This window comes from Hyla sarda, chromosome 2, assembly GCF_029499605.1.
Source record: "Hyla sarda isolate aHylSar1 chromosome 2, aHylSar1.hap1, whole genome shotgun sequence".
Lineage (NCBI taxonomy): Eukaryota > Metazoa > Chordata > Amphibia > Anura > Hylidae > Hyla > Hyla sarda.
In genome coordinates, this window is record NC_079190.1 from 430295995 (window position 1) to 430323522 (window position 27528).

Consider the following 27528-nt stretch of genomic DNA (forward strand, 5'->3'; position numbering starts at 1 on the left):
TGCCAGGTACTTACTAAAATCCCCTTATGGTGGATAACCCCTTTAACTGACATAAGCAGGATTGACATTAAGGAGCACAGAGAAGCTGTGTGACTATTTCTCACCAAGATTTTTATGCTCCTGAATGGAATATCTGCTTATCATAGCTCAACTATTATAGATAGATTTACCTATAACTTTTAATCAAATCTGTCTATAATAGCTGAGCTATGATAAGCAGATAAGCCATTCAGGAGCCCAGAAAAGCTAGGTGACAATTTCTCACCTAGCTTTTCCATGCTCCTGAATGGCATGTCTGCTTATAATAGCTCAGCAATTATAAGCAGACATGCCATTCAGGAGCATGGAAAAGCTAGGTGAGAAATTGTAACCTAGTTTTTCTGTGTACCTGAATGGCAAATCACTTCATGCCTGGTAGACTGGTGGTATCTATGGGGAGACTCCAGGGGCAGAGACCGCTGGCGGGACCTCAGGCAGGTGGCAGCCACTCCTACACTACCCTGACGCCATGTGGGGCACGCAGCAAGGACGTGCGCAAGTAGGTCAGGTTACGTAGCCCACATCATCACCCAGGGCCTAGGTAAGGAAACAAAGCCGGCCTGGGAAATCACAGGGCAGGCCCTCTTTTTCTGCACATGTACGGGCTGCCGGGCCTATTTTAAAGTAGGGGCTAAAGGGCTAGCTGCTTTGGGCCCCCAGGAATTACAGGGCCCAGGGCAGCTGCCCCTTTTGCCCCACGTTAAAGACAGCCCTGACATTAAGAATTGCGCAAATATACCTTATGGTTGTCTCTGAAGGCATCACAAACTGAGCCGACTGCTGGCAGGGGTTCTAATGCAATGGAGTCAACTTGGTACTGCGTCCCTAAGGGGCCACATATGTCATACAAGGTCTCTGTATAGTTTTTTTTATTTTTTTATAAAATAAAAATATCATTGTATTAGTCACTGCAGTAGTAATATGTTGTCCTGGTGTGGAGGTATTCTATGTTTCTAAAACCCCAACCGTGAGAAAATCCTGCGTGTGCCTCAGGTTAGCGGCATTGCATATACCGTATGTATCAGCATTTTCTTACATTCACAGGCCGGGGGCGGGGGGTGGCGGTGGGGGAGGGGATGCACAATACTCTGCCTTGACCCAGTCACTACCAACCCACCATACGCCACAACACCTTGTCATTAAAGGGGGGGCATCAAAATGCACCTTGCCTGTGTAGAGAAAAATCCTAGCACCAGCCCTGCGCCAAAGCCTTGTAAAACCAGTGGCTAAAGTATTAGGATAGATTCACACTACGGAATTTCCGATGCAGCAGAATTCCACTGCTGTCAATGGGATTCCGCTGCACAATGCACACTACAGATTTTCAGCACCGCTTAAATTCCGCTGCCATAAGAACAAACTTGTCCATTCTTCAGGCGAAATCCACTCAGCAGACATTGCCATTAATGGGGATGGCAATATCCACACGGTCCTAGCGTGGACTGATTCAGTCATCACTGGCCGCACTCACAATTCCGAACGTTTAAACCCCTCTTTAAGGTACTTCACACTACGGAACCTCCTCCTGGAGGCATTCTGGTCCGGAAATTCCGTCTGCAGAGGGCGACACGGAATTCCCTCGGCGCTAGGACTGCGCAGACCTGTGTTGTCACCATTGATAGCATTGTAGATCTGCGCAGAATTCCGCCGAAAGAAAGAACATATGTGAAAGGGCCGAAGGAAAAACCCACTCACACTAATGTGAATCTTCATGCAGCCGAAATTCCAAGCGGGTTTACTGAGACTTTCAATGCCTCGACCAGTTTACCTGGAAAAATGTAGCTACAATTCCCTGCATATCTAGGACTCGTACGCAGTGATGAAAGTAACCCTTTCTATGCTGCCACTATATGGACAACAGTATCGGGACACAGGACACGTTTTCATGATCACTGGGCGGGGGGGTCTATATGGCCAGACCAGGGGTGCAGCTATAGAGGTAGCAGTCGCATCGGGGCCCTGGTACCTAAGGGGGCCCCAAAGCACATCTGACCCATCAGTATTGGCATATGGGGCCCTGTTGCAGATTTAACTAAAAGCTACGTCTCTGGACCAGACCCCCACCGATCAGTGACTTATCCTGTGTATAGGTGATTGTATAGGGTTTTTCCATATATACTCTGCTTTAGGGTCCGAAATTTGCGCTGAACAAAGCCACTCAGAAATCTGCGCAGAATCCACGTAGAATTCCGCACAGAAATCAGTGCGGAATTCAGCGCGGCATAGGAGACATTGTTAAAATGTTTTTTTTGCATGAATTCTGCAGGAATTCCGTGGAAAATCCGTGCAATTTCCGCGCGAATGTGTGTCGGCCTGACATTTTTTTTTACATTGACTTCTATGGGGTTAGGATGCAAATTCCGCATGAAGAAAGAACATGTTCATTCTTCATGCGAAACAGAATTCAGCAGCAGAATGCCGCTAGTGGAAATTCCTCAGTGTGAACTGAGGAGCAGAATATCCATTACATATTATGGGGTTATCACTGCTGAATGATTTGGAGAGGAATAAGCGGGCAGAATTACTTGAGGAAATTCCTCTGCAGCTGCTACAACTACAACTCTGAGCATACAAGAGTATTGAAGGGAGTTGTGGCCTCTATGTAAGTGGTCAGATGTCATGGCATCCAGTCTCCCTCTTATTTTGGTTAAACATGGCGACAAATGAGGGATCCCTGATTGTGTGACGCTAAAGCAGTGATTTCCAACCAGGGTGCCTTCAGCTGTTGCAAAACTACAACTCCGCCTGTCCGGGCATGCTGGGAGTTGTAGCTGTGTAGCAGCAGGAGGTACCCTGGTGGGGAAACACTGGGAAGTCTCCATCCATCCATCAGCCTCTCCCTCCATACACTGGGGCGGGGCAGCTCAATGAGAAACCCCCTACCAGAGAGGAAACAGTCCCAGTGACCATGTGACCCTTCCCAGCTCTGATTGGTTAGCCGGTATCCTCCTCCACCAAGTCCCGTCCCTCAACCACGTGAGCGCTATCCGTAGTCATTCATGCCTGGACCCCGCCCTCTATCGGTGGGAGGTCCGCGGTCATAGCAGCAAGCTCCGCCCTCGCTCGGTTGTCGTACGGCGCGGCTTCTCCTTCTGCGCGAAAAGCCAAAACAAGCGGCGAGACATCATCCGGCTGGTGTGAACAGGGCTGAGAGCTCGGCGGCTGCAGGAATGGGGAACTGTCATACGGTGGGACCCAACGAGGCGCTGGTGGTGTCCGGTGAGTGCGGGGCCTAAGTGTGGGGGGTCCCCTCCATCCCATCCCCCTATGGAGAGACCTGAGCTATTTATAATGTGTTCTCATCCCCAGCAGGGCAGCCATTGGCTGTGTGTACTATGGGGTTATCACGGCTGGGTTCATCTTTATTTTACGCTGCTATTTCACTTACATTTATCTTTGGGGTTTTATGATGGACAATAAAATATAAAATACAGTAACAATAATTGTAAACATCTGTGTGTGAACAGGCGCCTATGGGCAGTGACTGTCTGGTGTTAACATTCTAAATACTTAGTGTAAATATTGATTTAGAATTGATACAAATGTATCTATCTATAGTATAACATACACACACACACACACACACACACACACACACACACATACATACATACATACATACATACATACATACATTATATATATATATATACACACACCCCCACCCCATCAGTGCAATGTGTTGCAGCCCCATCTGTTGCAGTGCGGAGGGGTTGATGTCCTGTACATAGTAGGACAGGATGGGGATCCGCACCTGTACCTTATATTCCGTCTGTGTATCACATTTTAGGAGTGTTCCTCCCCCCCTCGGTGTGTTGTGCCCATGTAGCGGCACAGCTGTAAGCCAGATCTGCAGGGAGTGGCAGTGTTTAGGTCTGGCTCATTGCAGAGCGAATCAGCATCAGCGTAATTCCCAGCGGGACCTGCAGATTAACCCTCTCATGGCCTTGCAGGGTTTGCTCGAAGTGCTGCTCCCCCTGTAGGCGCAGTAAACGCGGTACTGTTCCCTTTAAGGCGTTGTCTGGAAGATCGTGTACCCTCCTAATAACCCATGTAGACCAGCGGCTTATCAGCCGTATGCTTAAACGGGCACCGTAATCTCTTAGCAATTGAATAAAGCCATAAAACACTTTAAGGCTGGGTTCACACATAGTATTTTCAGGCTGAGTTCGCATTACGATTGGTCCCTCCAAGGCACAGATACATCGGCAGAAGCACAAAATCGACTGCCGACGCGTCCGAGCTCGGATTGGTACCGGCCCCATTCACACCAATGACTTGAATGTAGTCGCCTGGTATGGTCCAGTCATTTTCTAAGCAGATCAGAGTTTTGGCTCGGACTAAAAAAGTGACATGCCACATGTGAGACAAAATTTGGATATGGGTTCGGGGCATTGGTTTGAATGGGGCCCGCGCCAATCCGAGCACGGATACATCGCTGACTGATTTTCAGCTCTTGTTAACGTATCCGTGCCTCGGAGGGCACTGATCGTCATGTGAACACAGCCTCAAAATACTGAACAAATTATTGTGGGAATACTGATCAAAATTTCGATGAAATGTGGTGAACCCAGCCTTATAGTGTGAATGATTGTTTATGGCCGTGGTCTCCAAACTGCAGTCCTCCAGAGGTTGCAGAACTACAATTCCCAGCATATATGGGAACATGCTGTTTGGTCGCCTGTCGGTGATCGCAAATACAGAAATGCGTTCGGGTACACAGCCTTAAGATCCATTACTGGTAACGTGATTTATTCTGTTATGTTCTGTCGCTCCTTATTATAGATATAGTAATGACGCTGCCCTGCTCTGCCAATTCCAAGATCACTCCCTGTATTAAAGGATCTTTCCAATTTTACTTTCTGAAGATCGGGCGTGGAGAGCCGCAGGCGCTTTAAGGGCGGTGCGGTTACCAAGGCAACTGTACGATGACCAGCGAGAATCATACAAAGGCCCTAATCTAATATTTCCCAACTAGGGAGCCTCCAGCTGTTTCAAAACCACAACTTCCAGCATGCCTGGACAGCCTTTGACTGTCCGGGCATGCTGGAATTTATAGTTTTGAAACAGCCGGAGGCACACCAGTTGGCAAACACACCACCCAAATCTAATGAGTAGGACCTTTACGTGATACTCTGCATCATACAGGTGCCTAGTTAGCAGTACCGCCCCGCGTGTGGTTACGTCTCTCCTTGTCTGGAAGTAACATTGCAGTGACACTTTAGGAGAGGTTAGTTATTGAACCCTCTCTTATCTCGGTAATGTTTAACACTTTACCAGTGATTACACTTGGAGTGCGCCAGATATGGAACTGATCTGCAGTATATGTACACAGTGATCTGGTATTCCTTAAACATTCATTCTTTAATTTATTTTAATTCTCTGTCCATGTCTCAACAAGTGGCGCACATTGGGGTGTATAGTCATATTGTACTACCAGTTCAGGGTATGTTCACACGACAGAATGTACGTGCGGAATTCCACTGCAGCCACGTCCCATAGATTTCAATAGGATTCTGCTGCACTGTCCACACAGTGGAATTTCCGTGGCAGATGTTTCTTCTGCGGAAATCCCGATTCCTAAAAGAAAGCGTCCGCTAAAAGGTCGGAAATGCATTGCCGTCTATAAGACGGCTCGTTTCCCAGCGGTCCTAGTGCTCGCTGGATTATTCAAATGTGCATGATGTCCACACGTGTTTTCCGTGCAGACATTCCGCATATTTTACTCGGTGCAAATATAGCATAAGGGTACATTCAGGTGAGCGGATCCACAGCGTATTTTACACCAAGGATCTGCCGCTGAAGGACACCTACAGGGGGCCTCAGATGTGCCTGCTCAGAATGGCAATCCGCCGCTACGAGCAGACACACTGCGATGTGTGATTTGCCATGCGCAGTATACTCGCACATCGCGGCTGCTCTAAGCCTAGCTCAGGGAGCAGGGGGAGCGCCGTGATGTGTGCGAGTACACTGCACATGCGCTGTGACTCGCACATTGCAGCAGTGTGTCTGCTCGTAGTGGCGTTTTGCCGCTCAAAGCTGGCACATCTGAGGCAGCACTGTAGGGTCCATCGTCGGCGGATCCGCAGCGTAAAATACGCTGTGGATCAGCTCTTTGAACGTACCCTTAGGCTGCTTTCACACCTGCAAGGGAATTTCAGAACCGCCCTCTGCCAGACCCATGCTGTAACCAATTCATTTTAATAAGCTGACTAGAGTCAGCTATAGACTCCAGTCGGCTCATTTTTCCATCGTATCAGTTTTTTGAACGATGTTCACACAATGTACACTGCTCAAAAAAAAATAAAGGGAACACTAAGATAACACATCCTAGATCTGAATGAATGAACTAATCGTATGAAATACTTTCGTCTTTAGATAGTTGAATGTGCCGACAACAAAATCACACAAAAATTATCAATGGAAATCAAATTTATCAACCGTATGACCTCCCTACAACGCCTGAGCATGCTCCTGATGAGGTGGTGGATGGTCTCCTGAGGGATGTCCTCACAGACCAGGACTAAAGCATCTACCAAATCCTGGACAGTATGTGGTACAATGTGGTGTTGGTGGATGGCGCGAGACATGATGTCCCTCATCTCGGTACCTAATGGAAGTCAGGCTACCTCTGGCAAGCACATGGAGGGCTGTTCGCCCCCCCCCCCAAAGAAATGCCACCCCACACAATTACTGAGATATCGGTCATGCTGGATGATGTTGCAGGCAGCAGAACGTTCTCCATGGCATCTCCAGACTCTGTTGTGTCTACCCCATGTGCTCAGTGTGAACCTGCTTTCATCTGTGAAGAGCACAGGGCGCCAGTGGCGAATTGGCCAATCTTGGTGTTCTCTGGCAAATGCCAAACGTCCTGCACGGTGTTGGGCTGTAAGCACGACCCCCACCTGTGGAGGTCGGGCCCTCATACCACCCTTATGGAGTCTGTTTCTGACTGTTTCAGTGGACACATGCACATTTGTGGCCCGCTGGAGGTAATTTTGCAGGGCTCTGGCAGTGCTCCTCCTTGCACAAAGGCAGAGGTCGCAGTACTGCTGCTGGGTTGTTGCCCTCCTCCGGCCTCCTCTACGTCTCATCATGTACTGGCCTGTCTCCTGGGGGCGCCTCCATGCTCTGGACACTACTCTGACAGACACCGCAAACCTTCTTGCCACAGCTCGCATTGATGTGCCATCCTGGATGAGCTGCACTCCCTGAGCCACTTGTGTGGGTTGTAGACTCCGTCTCATGCTAGCACTAGAGTGAAAGCACCGCCATCATTTAAAAGTAACCAAAACATCAGCCAGGAAGCATAGGAACTGAGAAGTGGTCTGTGGTCACCACCTGCAGAACCACTCCTTTATTGTGGTGTCTTGCAAATTGCCTATAATTTCCACCTGTTGTCTGTTCCATTTGCACAACAGCATGTGAAATTGATTGTCAATCAGTGTTGCTTCCTGAGTGGACAGTGTGATTTCATAGAAGTGTGATTGGCTTGGAGTTACATTGTGTTGTTTGGTTCCCTTTATTTTTTTGAGCAGTGTAATTTTCAATGAATGTCTGTCTAGAAAACAGTAGGTCCACAAATAGTAGGCCACAAATAGCAAGTTTTGTGCCAGATTCTGCTCAGAAATTCCAATGTGTGAATGTGACCTTACGGTTTATGCTTATAAAATTTACCCTTTGCCTTGATGCGTTTGCGACATGCAGCTGTCTGACCGCTAATGGCAAGGAAATAGTTGTGATAAGTATCTTGCAATTACTCTAATGTGACTGGGGACTGAGTTAGAGTACCACATGGACAAGTGTGGTGCTTTGTTTTATTTATTTTTTTTTTGTATGGGGACAGTCATGCTGGGGTACAAACGGAACAAAAAAACACTGTACTTACCTTCCCTGGGTTGCCATTGTTCTTTAAGGGTTTTATCCCTTTTGATCTGCACGTCCTGAGTGCTAAGCAGCAGGACTAGGCACTGGAGAAATGGCATCAAAGCAAAATAGTACAGTATAGGGATCGACCGATTATCGGTTTGGCCGATATTATCGGCCGATATTCACGATTTTGGACGTTATTGGTATCGGCAATTACCTTGCCGATAATGCGAACCCTAACCCCACCACCACCACCACCGCAATTCTGAAGTGGAAGTGATGCAGAGAAGAACTGTAATGGAAGGATTTGCACCTTTACGGTACCCCCACGATCTTCCTGCTGCACCCGGCATTTAGTTAGAGCGTTGGGTGCAATGCAGGAGGCTCATGATGTCACGGCCGTCACGCCCCCTCCAATAGACTTGCATTGAGGGGGAGAGGTCGTGACGTCATGAGCGGAGCGTGGGCGAGACGTCATGAGCCTCCATCCCGCATCGCCAGTCATCGGATTAACCGGATTACCGGATTAACTGGGGTGCCCAGCCGAGATCAGACATCTTATCCCTTATCCTTTGGATAGGGGATAAGATGTCTAAGGGTGGAGTACCCCTTTAAGACAAAAATATATCTAATGGTTATATTATTATTATTGGATGACATCCTATTCAATGCTTTCTAATAGTACCAGACCATTGCAGTGTGATGCCTCAGTAAATACCACAGTGCCTAAGGCTTACCTATTATTTCAGGTGAGTCAGGATAAGCAGTCACATGATTGTACATGAGGAGCAGCATGCTATTTCTTGCCATTATACAACATGTTATTCACTTTCTTCACATCTTAATAGAAGGGATTAAAATTCAGCTGTGTCTCCATACCAGGCAGTGGCCATTTTGCAGCATTCTCCTGGTTGGTAACATGTATGTAAAGGTGTGTCTACCTGATACCATAGTAACACTTACAAACAACTACATTAGAACCAATTGTCTAATACATATCACAAGTATGTCCAGGTCATATTCTCTTGAGCACGCTGCACTTTTTTTTTTTTTTTTTCTTTTCTTATGGACTACAGTGATCCCTCAACTTACAATGGCCTCAACATACAATAGTTTCAACATACAATGCTATGGAATCTGTGAAACGTGTTTAATGGCTGGAAGAACTGACCAATCAGAATGGATATTTCACTGGTAAAACCCCTGTATTACTGAAGCGCATGCACTGACTGGTGTCTGGTAGCGCCCCCTACAGTACAGGGAGGTATTACATGTTCTGTACTCTTTACCTCTGCCAGGGTTAGCTGCTCCATTGGACATCAGGTGAGGAAGGCTCCATTATCCTTTTTTTTTTTTTTTTTTTAGGACATTGCGTGTACTGTACAGGACCCTGAAGAAGCTTCTGTCATCTACATAGACCAGTGTTTCCCAAGCAGGGTGCCCCCAGCTGTTGCAAAACTACAACTCCCAGCATGCCCGGACAGCCGAAGGCTGTCCGGGCATGCTGGGAGTTGTAGTTTTGCAACATCTGGAGGCATCCTGGTTGGGAAACACTGAAATAGACAGTGATTACAGCTCCCAGCAGATCTTTATTACTTTTATATGTAAGGATTTGCTTTATCTATATTAGTTATTTACTTATTTATCTTTAATCCTCACTTTTTCCTATTTTTGGATGACCTTTTGGGGATTCAAAACCAATTACCAGGTTTCCATAGAGTTATGGTCTCAACATACAATGGTTTCAACATACAATGGTCGTCCAGGAACCAATTAATATTGTAACTTGAGGGATTACTGTATTGGATTATGGGGGAGATGTATCAAAACCTGTCCAGAGGAAAGGTTGCCCCGTAGCAACCAATCAGATTTCTTCTTTCATTATTAACAAGGCCTCTGCAAAATGAAAGAAGCCATCTGATTGGTTGCTATGGGCAACTTTTCCTCTGTACAGGTATTGATAAGTCTTCCCCTATGTCACTATATCTGAATCTATGCTGAGCACCATCGGAAAGAAGTTGTAGTCATACAGTAATTCACCTCACCGTGTACCTGAAACAGTGAGCAGACAGTGGTCTACATGATACAATGCACCAAGTGTGACATGAGATGCTACATTGGTGAAACACGTCGGAAACTCAACGAAAGGATGAATCTACACAGATCTTCCATCAACCCCCATAAAGAAAAGGACTACTGCACCCCAGTTGGACACCATTTTACCCAAACAGGCCCCTCCATACATGACCTTACAATCAGGATACTGAGAGGGCACTTCAGAAACACGAGAGAAAGACATTTGAAGCCAAAATGATACTGTTTTTTGACTCGAAAAACAGGGGACTTAATGTGGATTTGAGCTTCTTATCTCATTATCAAAATTTCTTATAACCTGTACTGTACTGGATTCTCTTTTGCATCTCACTTTGTCCTGCGTAATTACATTCTCTCCCCTGCTCCCCCCTCCCTCCCCCTTTTTCTTATCCTTATCTATTTAGTCTATATTCCTATAGCAGGACAATTTATAGCCCATCTTATTGTGAATTCTCCACATCTATTGTCTTAACCCCTGCATATTTGTGAGATGTAACCTGTGTCTTCTGCTTGTGAGCTTAGATTTGCTTTGGACTTGATAAAGGGAGGAATCCCGAAAGCTTCTCTACAAAATACTGTTAGTCCAATAAAAAAGGTATTACAAGACATTTTGTGATTTACACATATATATATATATATATATATATATATATATATATATTAGGGGTGTGAATCGCCAAGAATTTGGCGATTCGATTCGAATCGCGATACCAGTGTGGCGATTCGATACATCGCGATATATCGCGATACCGTCTAGGTGACGATACATCGCGATATATCGCCCACCTGGGAGCATTCATAGATCCCAATAGACGCCGCTGTCAGCTTTGACAGCGGCGATCTAGTACTCCGGTGCTGCAAAATAAAAGAAAACACACTTTCTCTTACCTGCCAACGAGCCCGCGGAGCTCCGGTACAGGTGTTCGGTCCCTGGGCTGTATTCTTCTTACTTCCTGTTAGTCCGGCACGTCACATGGAGCTTCAGCCTATCACCGGCCGAGGCGGGACATCGCTGCGGCTGGTGATAGGCTGAAGCTCCATGTGACGTGCCGGACTAACAGGAAGTAAGAAGAATACAGCCCGGGGACCCAACACCTGTACCGGAGCTCCGCGGGCTCGTTGGCAGGTAAGAAAAGTGCGTTTTATTAAAAATTCCACATCCCTAAAAGAATCGATTCAAAAATATTTTGAATCGATTCTGTATCGGCAAATGAAAAATCGCGATTATCGCGAGAATCGATTTTTTCTTACATCCCTAATATATATATATATGGCTGCCCCCCTTCCCTTGCTGTCAAGAGCATACAATATTAAACAGGATCTCTTATTCCAATGGTCTATGACAGTGTTTCCCAACCAGGGTGCCTCCAGGTGTTGCAAAACCACAACTCCCAAGCTTTGGCTGTCCAGGCATGCTGGGAGTTGTAGTTTTGCAACACCTGGAGGCACCCTGGTTGGGAAACACTGGTCTATGATGTGAAACACTGCACAGTTTCAGAGGAATCCTAGTTGCAACACCTGCTGGGAACAAAGCTCATAGTCATTTGTGCGCTACCCGGAGCCTTTTCTCTACCCTGCTGGGCTACTGATGGGGGTCTCCTGGCATATTCACTTAACATTCATATGCCTCCATTTCCCCCTTTTTGAGTCAGCACAGCAGTGAGTGACCACTAGACCGTTGGTCTACATAGTTCCCCTCATTCCAGCCTACAGCGTCTATGCCTATCCTCCTCTACACTGAGGGACCTGTAGGTCACCAAATCTCTCTGTATTTAACAACAACACAAGCCCCTTTATAATTAATTATTAGGACTTGTGCATGGAACTAGCTGGGTGTCTTATGATTTTCTCAGCAATCCGACTGCCTAGTTTGGACTTTCTCTTTACGCCTGATCTGAAGAATGTACGTGGGCTTGGCTTTATAGGTAAACGTTAAATATTCTGTTACCTTTTCTTGTCTTTTAAAGGGGTACTCCGCCCTTAAACATCTTATCCCCTATCCAAAGGATAGGGGATGAAATGTCTGATCGCGGGGGTCCCTCCGCTACAGGCACCCACTATCTCCCTGCGGCACCCAGGGTTAGTTTAGAGCGTGGGGTGCAGCGCTGGAGGCTCGTGATGTCACGGCCATGCCCCCTCAATGCAAGTCTATGGGAGGGGGTGTGATGGACATCATGCCCCCTCCTATAGACTTGCAATGAGGGGACGTGGCTGTGATGTCACAAGCGGACCAGGGCCGTGACATCATGAGCCTACGCCCCGGAGCGAAGTTCCAGCAGGGAGCGAAGTTCCGTTGGGGTGCCGCAGTTCCGTTGAGGTGCCACAGCCAAGGTCGTGGGGGTCCCCAGGTGCGAGACCCCTGCGATCAGACCATTTACACCTTATCCTTTGGATAGGGGATAAGATGTCTAGGGGCGGAGGAGCTCTTTAAGAGCTTCTAGTTTTTGTATACTTTTTTTTTTTAACTCTCTCAAGTCAGAAAATGTTATCGCAAAAAAAATGTGTGGGGTTTTTGCCTTCGTAGGCGAGGTAAGCACCACCCCTAAACGGGAGCAAGCAGCCCTCCAGCGAATTATTTCCCATACCAATTTAACTGGCTGGTTCTGAAACGTTGGTTACATTGGAACATTGGCGAATGGTCATTTTTGTCATTTTATTTCTGTGGCATGCTCAGTATTAGTCCCATAGAAACACAATTGCAGTGCTCTCCTAAGGCTTTGGTTCACACTACATGTGTGTTTATTTAGTATACTGTTTTGTTTCTGTTTTTCCGCAGCAGACCCCATTGAAATAAACATATTTTGCTGTGGGAAACTGCACATGTGAATGTACCCTTAAAGGGGTACTCCGCTGCCCCAGCGTGTGGAACATTGTGTTCCAAACACTTGGAGCGGGCGTCGTGCTGTCATGGCCACGCCCTTCATGCCATCATGCCAAGCCCCCTCTTATGCAAGTCTGAGAGGGGTGTGTGGTGTGATGTCACAACCCCAGCCGCCCACACCCAGCATTCTAAATACACACTGGGTGCTACACAGAGATCGCAGGGGTCCAGCTGTACCCCCTGCGATCAGACATCTTATCCCCTATCCTTTAAACTCACCTGGGGCAAGTAACAGTTGTGGGCAATATAAAAATCACACCTGAAAGCAGATAAAAAGGAGAGAAGTTCACTTAGTATTTGCATTGTGTGTCTGTGTGTGCCATACTAAGCATGGACAACAGAAAGAGGAGAAGAGAACTGTCTGAGGACTTGAGAACCAAAATTGTGGAAAAATATCAACAATCTCAAGGTTACAAGTCCATCTCCAGAGATCTACATTTGCCTTTGTCCACAGTGCGTAACATTATCCAGACGTTTGCAACCCATGGCACTGTAACTAATCTCCCTGGGCAAGGACGGAAGAGAAAAATTGATGAAAGGTGTCAATGCAGAATAGTCCGGATGGTGGATAAGCAGCCCCAAACAAGTTCCAAAGATAGTCAAGCTGTGCTGCAGGCTCGGGGAGCATCAGTGTCAGCGCGAACTATCCATCGTCATTTAAATTAAACAAAACGCTATGGCAGGAGACCCAGGAGGACCCCACTGCTGACACAGAGACATAAAAAAGACTACATTTTGCCAAATAAACTTGAGTAAGCCAAAATCCTTCTGGGAAAGTGTCTTGTGGACAAACAATACCAAGATAGAGCTTTTTGGTAAAGCACATCATTCTATTGTTTACTGAAACCGGAATGAGGCCTACAAAGAAAAGATCACAGTACCTACAGTGAAATATGGTGGAGTTTCAATGAGGATTTGGGGTTGTTTTGCTGCCTCTGGCACTGGGTGCCTTGAATGTGTGCAAGGCATCATGAAATCTGAGGATTACAAATGGATTTTGGGTCACACTGTTCAGCCCAGTGTCAGAAAGCTGGGTTCAAGATCTTGGGTGTTTCAGCAGGACAATGACCCCAAACATATGGCAAAAAGCATCCAGAAATGGATGGTAACAAAGCGCTGGAGAGTTCTGAAGTGGTCAGCAATGAGTCCAGATCTAAATCCCATTGAACACCTGTGGAGAGATCTTAAAATTGCTGTTGGGAAAAGGCGCCTTCCAATAAGAGAGACCTGGAGCAGTTTACAAAGGAAGAGTGGTCCAACATTCCGGATGAGAGGTGTAAGAAGCTTATTGATGGTTATAAGAAGCGACTGATTTCAGTTATTTTTTCCAAAGGGTGTGCAATCAAATATTAAATTAAGGGTGCCAATAATTTTGTCCAGACCATTTTTGGAGTTTGGTGTGACATTATGTCCAATTTGCTTTTTTTTTTTTTTCCTCCCTTTTTTTGTTTTATTCTAATACACACAAAGGGAATAAACGTGTATAGCAAAACGTGTGAGAAATACTTCATTTTCTAGAAAAATTTCAAGGGTGCCAACATTTACGGACATGACTGTAGTATGTTAGTAAGGCACAAGTAGTCACCGTGCTCTGGGCTGTAATCACGCCCCCCCCCCCGTAGGCTTGCATTGAGGGGCGGAGCGTGACTTCACACGGGGGCGGAGGCGTGACGTCACACGCCACCAGCCTTGTGGTCGTCGGTATAATCAGACCCGGAGTGAACACGCTCCGGGGACTGATTACAAACTGGGTGCCACGTGCAAGATCCCGGGGGTCCCCAGTGGCGGGACTCCCTCAATCAGGCATCTTATCCCCTATCCTTTGGATAGGGGAAAAGATGTGTAAGCACCGGAGAACCCCTTTAAAAGTGTAGAAAAATAATTTACCTACACCACCCTTAATGAATTCCCACAATAGGTATATTTCTAGTGCTGACTACCATGTACAGGAAGTAGTCAGCAGCTTGATCATTCGAGTAGACTAGTTTCACGTTCCACACAAAGGGCTAATTCATATTTCCTTCAACACTTCCTTGTCCAATGTTTGAGGTTTATACTACGCCTCCTAGATTTTTTTTTTTTTTTTGAAGAACTGGTTTGGTTTAGGAATGTAGAGTATTTACTCGACTGGAAGTCTATTTTCAGTTGTATGTTCAGTTTGCATATTCTACTAGTGCAAATGATCAAGCATTTAGCTCCATAATGGCTCATTGTGTAGTAGCTTACGACTGATGCTATACTAGAGTAGATATTCAGCCTGTGAAAAAAGTATTGAACACATCACCATTTTTTCTCACTAAATACTGATTCTTTGAGACAACAGTACCTGCTAATTCCAGGTCTTTCTGAAGCTCTTCACAAATGTCCTTGGCTCCTGGACAACTCTTCTGATTATTCTTTACTCAAGAAGGCGAAGTTATGGTAAAATGATCATCTATCCACTTCCTTATTATGGCCCAACAGTGCTCCCTGGAACATTCAGAAGCTTAAAATGCATCTGTAACCAAAGCCATTGTTATGTTTCACAAAAATTAGTTTGTGATGGTCATGAGATGTGTCTTATATGACACCTTGGTAATTAAACCTTTTTGTAGGCCATCAGTTGGGTATTAACCAGCTGATGGTAATGTGCACTGACAAGAGGCTGGATTGCTTTATAATTACTGATTTCAGCTGTTGTCTTGGCTTTCCATGCATTTTTGCATGTGTTTAATACCTTTTTCCCTGTCATTTCACATTATTACACATAACTTAATTTCTGTGTATATTTGTTTTGGTTTGCTTTGTATCTATGGATTACTTGGGTTGTTGCCAACATCTGGTAGCCAAAGGTGCCAATAGCGCGTTTTGAAAATATATTTAGTGAGAATAATGGTGAGTTGTTTAATACTTATTTCACCCGCTCTTTTATACATAAAAATTAATTCCAACAGTGTTAGTATGTGCACTCTTTTACCTCAATCGCAGTTGTTCCCAAGATGCTCTGTACAATGTGCGTCCTTAGCACCACATAAGTAACAGATTAGCTGCAAGTTACAAGGTTGTAAATTACAAATTTTCAAAATGGCGCCTCCTCCTCTAACATCACTATCTGCTTTGTAGCTGTCGGCTGGACCTGCCAGGTAGCCTCCAGTACATCACCTTTTTGATATGGGGGAAATTCACTGTAATTTAAAGCCACTCTTTGTTTCTTTGGCCTCACACACCTAGCCATGTAATAGATCCATAACTTATTGCTTATAGACCATCAGGTGCCCATATTATACCTTCAAGTGCTGCTCACTTTACACAGGAACCGTGAGGTGACAAAACTATGGCGCTCCAATGTATGCTGTATTATGGAGGTCTTCATTATGAGAAACCTTGCTTCTGAGGGAAAATACTGGGTTAGATTAATACTAGTTCTTAGACAGTGAACGAGATGGTCTGAAAATGCACCAGATTTATTACAGTGGATATTTATATATTTTTTAAATAAACTTGGCACATCTTTAGACTGTCTTGTCTGAGCTTAGATCACTTATAAGTTGGCTTACTTTATTCTAATAATATGCAACAAAATTTCAGTCAAACTCAAGCCATGCCTCTATCCCATTAGGTAATGCATCCTTGTCAAGTACCGTATTTTTCACCGTATAAGACGCACTTTTTCTTCCCCAAAACTTGGGGGGAAAAGTTGGTGCGTCTTATACGGCGAATACACACCTATCGGGTCTGTCCCTGCGGCCATCAACGGCCGGGACCCGCGGCTAATACAGGACATCACTGATCGCGGTGATGCCCTGTATTAACCCCTCAGACGCGGCGATCAAAGCTGACCGCCGCGTCTGAAGGGAAAGTGACACTAACCCGGCTGCTCAGTCGGGCTGTTCGGGACCAACGCTGTGAAATCATGGCGTCCCGAACAGCTTACAGGACACCGGGAGGGCCCTTACCTGCCTCCTCGGTGTCTGCTCCGTGCCGGGATCCCCTGCATGGTGGCGCTCTCCTTCGACGTCATCACGTCGTTGCTCACGCCGTCCCGTCATCCAATAGGAGCGGCGTGCGTAACGACGTGATGACGGCGACGGAGAGTATTTCCTCCTATCCAGTGGTCTTCAACCTGCGGACCTCCAGATGTTGCAAAACTACAACTCCCAGCATGCCCGGACAGCCAACGGCTGTCCGGGCATGCTTGGAGTTGTAGTTTTGCAACATCTGGAGGGCCGCAGGTTGAAGATCACTGTTGTGTGCAGAAGCTTTTTTTTTCTAGATTTTGCACCTTTAAAATTGGGTGCATCTTATATGCCGGTGCGTCCTATAGGGCGAAAAATACGGTATCTACAGAGTGTCTAAAACACAAAGGAAATGCAGGGCAAGACGTGCATGCTAGTTCTCGGTGCAAATTAATCAAAAATTATACAATTCTCAAGATTGTATGATATCATGACCATGCTGATGTTGTATGATATCATGATCCCTTTACCAAACACCTGATAGCCGGTTCACCTGCATTAAAGGGGTTCTCCGCTGCTCAGCGTTTGGAACAAACTGTTCTGAAAGCTGGAGCCGATGCCGGGAGCTTGTGATGTCATAGCCCCGCCCCCTCATTACATCACACGCCCACCCCCTCAATGCAAGTCTATGGGAGGGGGTGTGGCTATGACATCACTGGCTCCAGCGTTCGGAACAGTTTGCTCCAAAATGCTGAGAAGCGGAGAACCCCTTTAAACCCAATACACAGGGTTATAGTGAGAGTGAACCGGAAATTGTGCCTCAATTTGGGAGACACAGCCGGTATTAGCCTGCATTGCTAGTATGGTAATTAACCCCCTTTGCGCAGTAGAGGCGGGAGTCTGCATACTCGGCAGCCCTTCCTCCCATCTAGCGCACACATGGGCAAAGGTGTCCATGAATATTCACAAGGTGGGCGCAGAGAGGACGGAGGCAGGGATGCTGGGGTTAATTTCCATACTAGCAATGCTGGCTATTACCGGCTGTATCTCCGGAACAGTGGCACTGAACCAGATGAGTTATACCTCATTTTATTCAGGTTCACCTGCACTATACTGTGTATTGGGTTTAGTGCTGTGAACTAGCTGTTGGTTTTCCTTTTAATCCATGTTTAATGAAACAAATGGTACTAGGCCGGATTTATAAAGCTAGTAGATGGGATATTGGTATAAATTGTGCCAGAAATCTACCCCTACAGTCTCTACAATCTCTACATTAAGTTCCTCACTTTATCCTCATAATGCAGTGTTTTTCAACCAAGGGGTTCAACTATGCTGGGAGTTATAGTTTAGCAACAGCTAGAGTCACCCTGGTTGGGAAACACTGTCCTAAGGGTTAACCAGTTGCTGTTGGACGTGTCATTGTGGATGTTGCTGGTCTGTGTTGTACTGGAGCCTTTTACTTCCTGAAAATTATCCGAGGAGAGGTCATACGTTATGTCAGGAAATGTTTATTCACATAACTGATCACAATTGTGTCATTTCATTGTGGAGAAATTGTACACATGACTTTATGAAGGTAATTCACATGATGTGCGGCAACTTATGTTGTAACTCTGCAATCACATGGCCCTGGAAGGCTTTTCATTATGCAACATGGACAATAGCATCATTTCAAGAACTAACAGATCGTGATTGTGCCTTTTGATCAAAATGTGCAAGCCCACTCTCCACATCAAGGCCACCTGATAAGAGTGGGTCCCTAAACTAATACTGGCGTAGCACGGGATGGCGACCGCCACTGCACCAAAGGGAAACGACCCAGTGACCAGGCAGCCCCACTGCTGCCCGACTAAGCTCCTGGCACCACAACAATAATGGCCGCCTCAGAGCACCACACCATTTGGCACACCACGCTCTATTTCACACCATTTGGCCTAAGTGTTTTTAATCAGCAAGAGACTGTATAAGGGTTTCCTCCTAGCATTCTCCCAGCCCTCTGGCAGGGAGCACATGGAGGGTGTTCGCACTGGATAGGAAAATACACAGCAGCAAATATGCTGCAAAATACGGCATGCGTGACCCTACCCTATTATGCGTCTTATATCGGAGCATCTGCATGGCTGTTAAAAGTACCAGTCACCAAATAAACTTTTCTAATCTACCTCAGGCTATGTTCCCTAACTATTCCTAACACCCTTTAAAAACAAATTCAGAGCTTTAAAAAGCTGTGTATCTAACCATTTTTCTTGCTCACATAGTGCAATTTTCCAGCAGGAGAAAGTGGGTGTTTCCCAGCAGGCATGACATCACTGAAGCCTGCTGGGGGACCACTTCCACCCTCACATGGTTGCAGTGCTGTGATGAATAGAAGACCTCAGGCTCTGTGCATGTTTCAGTCTGTGCAGCTTTCTGTGAGAATCTGTGGAGCTTCCACTTTCTGTGCAGCTATCAATCAAGCTCAGTGCAGAGAAACACTTAATGAGTTCGGTCTCCTGCCAGGCCGGGAGGAGACCAAACTCACTTTATTAATTGTGGCAAGGAACAGAACAGAGCCACCTAGTGGTTGTTTTTTTCTATTACCGTATTTTTCGTCCTATATTTTTGAACCCAATAGTGGTCTTCAACCTGCGGACCTCCAGATGTTGCAAAACTACAACTCCCAGCATGCCCGGACAGCTGTTGGCTGTCCGGGCATGCTGGGAGTTGTAGTTTTGCAACATCTTGAGGTCCGCAGATTGAAGACCACTGCAGGAGGAGGTAATACTCGCGTGTCCCCGCCGCTCCGGACCCGTCACCGCTGCCCTGGATGTCGCTCCATCGCTGTCGCCGTGTCCCCGTCGCTCTGGAACGTCTCTGTTGCCGGTCGGGTATCCTCGCTCTCCGTCGCCGCCATTACGTCGTTACGCACGCCGACGCACGTATGCGACGACGTGATGACGAGGAAGGAGAGCGCCGGCATACAGGGGATCCCTGAAAGGAGAAGACACCGAGGAGGCAGGTAAGGTCCCCCCCGGTGTCCTGTAAGCACTAACCCGGCTATTCAGTCGGGCTGTTCGGGACCGCCACGGTGAAATCGCCGCGGTCCCGAACAGCCCGACTGAACAGCCGGGTTAGTGTCACTTTCCCTTCAGACGCGGCGGTCAGCTTTGATCGCCGCGTCTGAAGGGTTAATACAGGGCATCACGGCGATCGGTGATGTCCTGTATTAGCCGCGGGTCCCAGCCGTTGATGGCCGCAGGGACCACCGCGATAGGGGTGTATTCGCCGTGTAAGACGCACCGACTTTTCCCCCCCAGTTTTGGGGAAGAAAAAGTGCGTCTTATACGGCGAAAAATACGTTACATTTTAAAATGTTTGTTGATAATTTTAAAGGGGTACTCCACTCCCCTTCGGGGGTCGCCATGCCCCCTCGTGACATTACACCCTGCCTTCTCAATGTAAGTCTATGGTAGGGGGCGTGACAGATGTCACACCCCCTCCTATAGTCTTGCATTGAGGGGGCGGGGCGTGACGTCACAAGGGGGCGTTGCGACCCCTGAAGCCCGCACCAGCATTCAGAACTGAATATTCCGAACGCTGGAGTGTGGCGTACACATTTAAATGCAAGTGAATGGGAAAGTGTCTGCTAATTACACAAGGAATACTATAGTAAGTTTTATTAGGTGACAGGTACTCTAAAAGCAGTAAGGATAACCTGTGTTGCATCTTTTATCTTTAAATAGGATTGGTTGTCTTGCTGCCCTATGGGAATCCTTGTAGAACAGTGGTGATTGTTGTTGTGCTGTTGGTTCTTCCCGGATGCGCTTTTATCCTCCTCATCCGTCTCTTTGTTCGTTCTACTGCTGCATAAATTACATTTGCCATTTTGTTTTTAAAAAGCCTCCATTATCTGTACTGTACAGAGCGCTGATGGATCATTACTCTCTCCTCTGTAATTTAGTTAACATTTCTATGAAATTCTGTAGGGTAAGAAAACATGTTGGTGTCTCGGATCGCTTCATTTTTACTGTAGGTCATTTCCATTGCGCTTATTTACTTATTGCATTTGCATTCTACAATAGTTTTGGTCTTGCATAGTGTTGGTAGTTACCTAGTCACATAATATGGTTCAGTGCTTGCCTATAATACTCTATGAATACACGTTTAGTACAATGAGCGCAGACACCATAAGCATCTCTATTTCGATGCTGTTTTTTTCCCCTAAAATAGATTTTTAAATAGATGTTTTTGCGATTTTTAACATATATTTCATAAAAGATAAGTTATTATTCATCCGCTGCAATGTGTCTGTAATACATAATTTATATGTTTATCTGTAATAAATAATTTATATGTTTACAGTGCTCCACCATTATCTTGAGATACTGAAACCTTGACTGTTATGTCATATATTAGACTGGCCATGAAGACATTTGTGAACAAATTACTGTGGACTTTAAGAGCCATTCAGACCACTCTAGGGATGAGTTTTCAATATACACATATTTTGCTCCCTGCCCTACGTGTATTTAGCGGTGAGGTGCTGACATTATTGAGCTGGATATTGTTACTGACTACATCTGGCTTCATCTCTACCCTCAGAAGCAGTAATGGATCACTCCTGCCAGCCAAAGAAAATGGTAATAATGCCCCACTTGGTAGATAGGTGACCACCAGTAGGTATATGTTCCCCACTGAGTGGATAGTTGCCCCCGCTGTACAGAAGAGGTTGATAAAAGTTAATTACCCCCCCCCCCCCCAGAAGAGGTTGATAACTGCCCTCCAGTACAGATAAGTGCTCCCTAGCATGTTGGAAGTTGCCCACTCTTTGGCTGGTTTAATAGTGGCTTGTATATTGGCTGCGAGTAAACAAATATGGTGCCTACTGGAGCTTATGCATGGGATTGCCATGGGATGGGAGAGATTAAGGTTTTATGTTACATAAAATGCTGTGCCTGCCCGCTGAGGGAGAGGGGGTGGCTGCTTTGACTACTGTAGAAATGGAGGAACTCTTCTGACTACTGTGGAAAGACAGGGAGGTCAGTGGCACAATTTTCTATTATTAGAAGGTAAGGTAAGGGAGGGGTGGGGGGGGATACTGCTGTTTTTACCATTTAAAGGAGAAGTATCATGCATAAAAACTTAAACTTATCCCTATACTGAAGATAAGGGTTACGATTTCTGGGACCCCCCTGTGAGCTCCTGTAGGGGGCCACGGCTCTCCCCAGGAACGGAGCATGTCGATCCCCCGCACGAAACGGCAGCCGACACGCCACCTCCATATATCTCTATGGGAGTGCCGGAGATAGCCAAATGACTCCCAGCAGTCGGACACCCCCACAATCTAAAACTTATCCCCTATCCTGCTGATAGAGGATAAGTTTTTATTCGTGCACATTACTGGTTTTAGCATCTTTTCCGGACTTGCTGCTCCCTTGCCTCTTGGGGTTTGTCTGGTCCTGGACTGGTGAAACAGTTTCTCTTAGTAATATTTAAATAGTCCTAAAGCTTCAGTTTAAGAGTGTATATCCTATTTTAATTTCGCATATTCATCCACAATTTGTATACTTCTTTCTCTGCAGGTGGCTGCTGTGGCTCCGATATTAAGCAGTATGTATATGGAGGATGGGCCTGGGCGTGGTGGTGTATTTCTGACACCAAAAGGTGAGGAACATCATTTTAGCTTAAATGTCTACGTGAAGAAATGTATAGTCTTCTGCATGCCGTCCCACATTGTACAGTTGTTGTTTGTCTTATAAGGGTGTAAGATTTACAGGAGAGAAAAAACAACCACCTTTATAGTTTTTGTGTGAAAAGATCTAATCCACTCTGTGGAGATAAGAGCCATGGGGGGAATTTATCGACAGGGTAAGAGCCTTTTTGGTGTAGAAAATGTCTCTGTTGTGCAAAATTTGTGACTTTTGGCTGCTCCACCCCTTCATACCATATGTAACATTGTAGCGCCCTATCTCACTCTTTTGGGAGGTGTTTAGTGGAAAGTACACCGCTATTTTATATTTATTGAATATCTTACAGATGCTTTAAAAATAGTCTGTCCTCGTTATGGGTTCTCTGATAGTAAATTTTTACCTAATGGACATAGGTGAACTATATATAAAGAGAAGTCTTACACCTTTATAGATATTATTTCCCTGCAAAGGCACTGCATGCTATGTTATTCCATCTTTGTATCACACATTGGTTCCTTATCATTATTTTTAGAGAGAGAGAGCAGTGGCCAATGTTATTGATCTTCTATGTCAGTGTTCCCCAACCTGTGGCTCTCCAACTGTTCCAAAATGACAACTTTCATCGTGCCCTTGAGCAGCCCAGGCATGATGGGAGTTGTATTTCTGGAACAGCTGGAGAGCTACAGGTTGGGGAACACTGTGATCTTTGACCACCAAACCCCTTTTGGCACTGCTAAATATTCTCCTCTTGCTAGAATAAGCCATCGCTTTATGATCAGTGGGTCTCCGACTTCTGGGATCTCCACTGACCAGGAATATGAAGGGGGAACAGCACTGATGTAGTGCTGTGTTCCTTTGAGTTTCTTCCCTGCAAAAAAGAGTTCTCAGCAGTGCAGGCAACTGCAGCGTCACCCCATTCACCCAGAGGTTAGACCCCCACCGATCCTAAAGCGATGGCATATCCAAACAATGCAACATTATTTTATGAGATAGGAGTACCCCTTTAAGAGCTTTGCAGGATGTGCCACAAAAAAGAAAAAGTATCACATTGTTGGTATCCACTCAGGTGTATGCCTATTTAACAGTTATTCATAGTATACCCTTCATTTTATTATTATCATTATTAGAAAAATACTACATAATAATATCTAATAAACTTAAAGGGGGTATTCTCATCTTAAAGTGTCTTTCATTTCCAGAATTTTTGACTTCAGGGTCTGGATGTTCATACTTTCCACAATAATTAGAACAAGCAGTGTGTGGTTGTGCTATTAAAGGGTTTCTCCACCATAAGGTGATTTTAGTACATACCTGGCAGACAGTAATGGACATGCTTAGGAAGGATCTGCGCTTGTCTTGGTGCTAAATGGCTATGTTGTGAGATTACCATAACACTGTGGCTAGCTTTTTGTGAACTGGTATTTCCTGTTTGAATTATGGGATTTGCAGTAAAAAAAAAAGTAAATTTTCCTCCCTCCCACACATCAGCCACCCCACCCATTGAAACATAAATGAAATGCATCTATTCAAAAGACCTGTGGTTTTAAATCAGGGTGCCTACAGCTGTAGGCTGTACATTAGTTGCAGATGGATCTCTCTCCCACCAAGTGAACCCTCCACCCATTGAAGCAGACAGGCTCCCTGTCATCAGCTGACTAGTGAGTCAGGTCTCGGTCGCATTGCAAGCTGGGAAAAATCCGAGACAGCAGTCATTGTGTATGCTGTTAAAAATAAATATTGGGGTGAAAATCACAGAAGAATTGTGAGGAAACCGTCACACACAGGTACAGACACTACATTATGAACTACACTAACTTTACAGCCCCTGCAGCATAGTCAAATAAAACTGGACTGCCCCTTTAACTTCCTGGCTCGCTGAAATCTGGATGGAGATTGCAGTGAATCGGGAGGGAAGTGCACAACCACACGCTGCTTGTTTTAATGATTGGTGGGAGCCTGAACACCCAGACCCTGACTGATAAAACATTTCACATGTCTTTGTAAAATGTCAATAGTTACGGTAATTTGTCATATCACTGTTTTATATAAAGCATGTTGTGGGTTCCTTTTCTGCTTCACTCTGGTGCCTGGTCATGTAGCTTCAGTCTCTAGTAATAATGCTTGTGTGCCTTTACCCTGCTCAGTTGTGTCACAACCCTCCAATCACTATCACCTACACCCAATGGACATGAGATATTTTTATAGTTGACCAAATATTCATTCCATTAATTAAAAGCCCTTAAAATCACTGGGACAACATATAGAGAAGTTACGAGGCATCAGTGTATGTTGTTATATATATATATATAAATCTCCATTTAGAGTATGGATAGGCTACCAAATAACTTGGGCGGGGAAGCTGTAGTTGTTGTTGTTACCAATTATGAGGTACAATACCATGTATCTGTAGTTTTTTTTTCTAATTTAAAGGGGTACTCTGGTGGATTTATTTTTTATTTTTAAATCAACTGATGCCAGAAAGTTAAACAGATTTGTAAATTACTTCTGTTAAAAAAATCTTAATCCTTCCAGTACTTATTAACGGTTATATACTATAGAGGAAATTCTTTTCTTTTTGGATTTCTTTTTTGTCACGACCATAGTGCTCTCTGCTGACACATCTGTCCATGTCAGGAACTGTCCAGAGCAGGAGAAAATCCCCATAGCAAACACATACTGCTCTGGACAGTTCCTAAAATGGACTGAGATGTCAGCAGAGAGCACTGTTGTCATGACAGAAAAGAAATCCAAAAATAAAAGAATTTCCTCTGTAGTATACAGCTGATTATATGTACTGGTTGGATTTTTAAGTAATTTACAAATCCGTTTAACTTTCTGGCACCAGTTGATTAAAAAAAATAAATAAATAATTCCCCCGGAGCACGTGATAGAGGAAAACAGGCAATTTCTCTGCTAAAACCTTTTTTTAAAACTTTTGTTAGTCCCACTTGTTAGATACATGAATATACAGTCCTCATGTAATGCACTACAATACTGTATTACATTGTATAATGTCTGTCAACCTAAAAGTAACAAGCAGACCCTAAATCAGACCCCCGACTGCCATGAAAACCCAATGGTACCCCGTGATGGCATGGTGACCAATGGGGCCCATACTGGTCATGGGAATGAAGAACCCTTGTCCCCCCAGAATGCAGTGGCAATCTGCAACCTTTGCTGCCACTCAGTTTACCACTATAACAGTGTTGAAGATGGCAAAGAAGTAAAGGGAGCGGCATCCAAGAAAGCATTCATATGATCACACAGCTTGGGATAGTTGGCTGCCCCTGTAATCATACACAGAATTTAGAATAATAAAATATTGGAATCAGAAAATAGATTTAGATTGTTTTAAAAAAAATTAGTTTTCCACCCATCAGATATCACCAATAGACACACATCAAATGAATTCATCCTCCTGCCACAGACCCCAGCATGCCTCCTAACTTGCTTGCTTGGTTGACCTATTAGTATTTGCCGGCAGTGATTATCTGTTGTTAAAGTTACTTGTATTATTAAATTGGATGGAAGCCTCAGATGAACAGAAGGTTCTTAAAAAAGACTGTCCAGTCAAAGAAAAATCAGTAAAATACTTAGTATTCAGGTGGCCATGTATGGCTACCCTCATGTGCTTTGCTTGTTCAATAGAAAAGACTGTGATGTCTATTATAAAGCTTTAAAACCCAGCCAATGGGAAAGGGTTCATTTAGTTAGTTAACCCATTCCTATTAATAGAGGAATGACAAGCTGAGTATATTATGACTCAGATATTCTGTATCGTAAGATCCACAAAACTTATTAAATTCACCAGCAGCAAATCCTTGCGCAGTCATGGCCAAAAGTTTTGAGAATGACACAAGATTTGGTTTTCACAAAGTTACCTGCTTCAGTGTCTTAATATCTTTTAGTCAGGCGTTACTGTGGTTACTGAAGTACAATCATCAGCATTTCATAGGCTTTTAAAGGGGTACTCCGGTGAAAACCCTTTTTCTTTTAAATCAACTGGTGGCAGAAAGTTAAACATATTTGTAAATTACTTCTATTAAAAAATCTTAATCCTTCCAGTACTTATTAGCTGCTGAAAGAAATTCCTTTCTTTTTGGAACACTGATGACATCACAAGCACAGTGCTCTCTTCTGACATCTCTGTCCATTTTAGCAACCGTGCATAGCAGATGTATGCTAAGGGCAGCATGGTGGCTCAGTGGGTAGCACTGTTGCTTTGCAGTGCTGGGGACTTGGGTTCAAATCCCACTAATGACAACAATAAATAAAGTGTTATTATTATTATTATTATAATGACGTCAGCAGAGAGCACTGTGCTCGTGATGTCATCAGAGAGCATTCCAAAAAGAAAAGAATTTCCTCTGTAGTATTCAGCAGCTAATAAGTACAGGAAGGATTAAGATTTTTTAATAGAAGTAATTTACAAATATGTTTAACTTTCTGCCACCAGTTGATATAAAAGAAAAAAGGTTTTCACCGGAGTACCCCTTTAAACTTGACAAATACCTCAAGTTTATGCAAAGACTGAATATTTATGGTGTTGACCATCTCTCCCCCCCAGCATGCTTGATATCAGCTTCTGGGCCAAATCCTGACTGATGGTGACCCATTCCCATGCTTATCTAATCACTGCTTGGAGTTCATCACAACTTTTTTTTTGTCTTTTTGTTTGTCCCAACTTTTTTTTTTTGTCTCCGGACAGTCTTTCATTTAAATTTCCCAAACATACTGCAGGACAATTCATCAGGGAAAATAACTTTTACTCCAGTCTTCTGCAGTTCAGTTCCTGTAGAATGTCCGTCTCTTGATGATTTTCTTGGCGAGAAGTGGCTTCTTTCCTGCCCTTCTTCACACCAGTCGCCTCTCAAAGCCTTCAACTCAGTGTGTGTGTGTGTGTGTAGATGCACTGGACTAGGGCTGGGTGGTATACCGGTTCATACCGAAATTTTTGTGCTGCACGATATTAATCTTAACCCATACCACAATTCCGGTTTTGCCCCTCCCCCTCGGGAATGAATGAATCAGCCCAGGGGTG

The 27528-nt window shown here is 44.9% G+C and overlaps 1 protein-coding gene across 2 annotated transcripts in view; it reads left to right on the forward strand.

The window, feature by feature from the left end:
* Positions 1 to 3008: 3008 nt before the first annotated feature.
* Positions 3009 to 27528, forward strand: part of FLOT2 (flotillin 2) — a 57497-nt gene continuing 32977 nt past the window's right edge. Inside the window, exons 1-2 of one of the 2 annotated variants that reach the window (XM_056559062.1) lie at positions 3009 to 3258; positions 22380 to 22461. In XM_056559062.1, coding sequence (XP_056415037.1) covers positions 3210 to 3258; positions 22380 to 22461 — 131 coding nt within the window. In that variant the 5' untranslated portion in view covers positions 3009 to 3209. The remainder of the gene's footprint in view (positions 3259 to 22379; positions 22462 to 27528) is intronic. The other variant, XM_056559060.1, reaches the window with a different exon arrangement.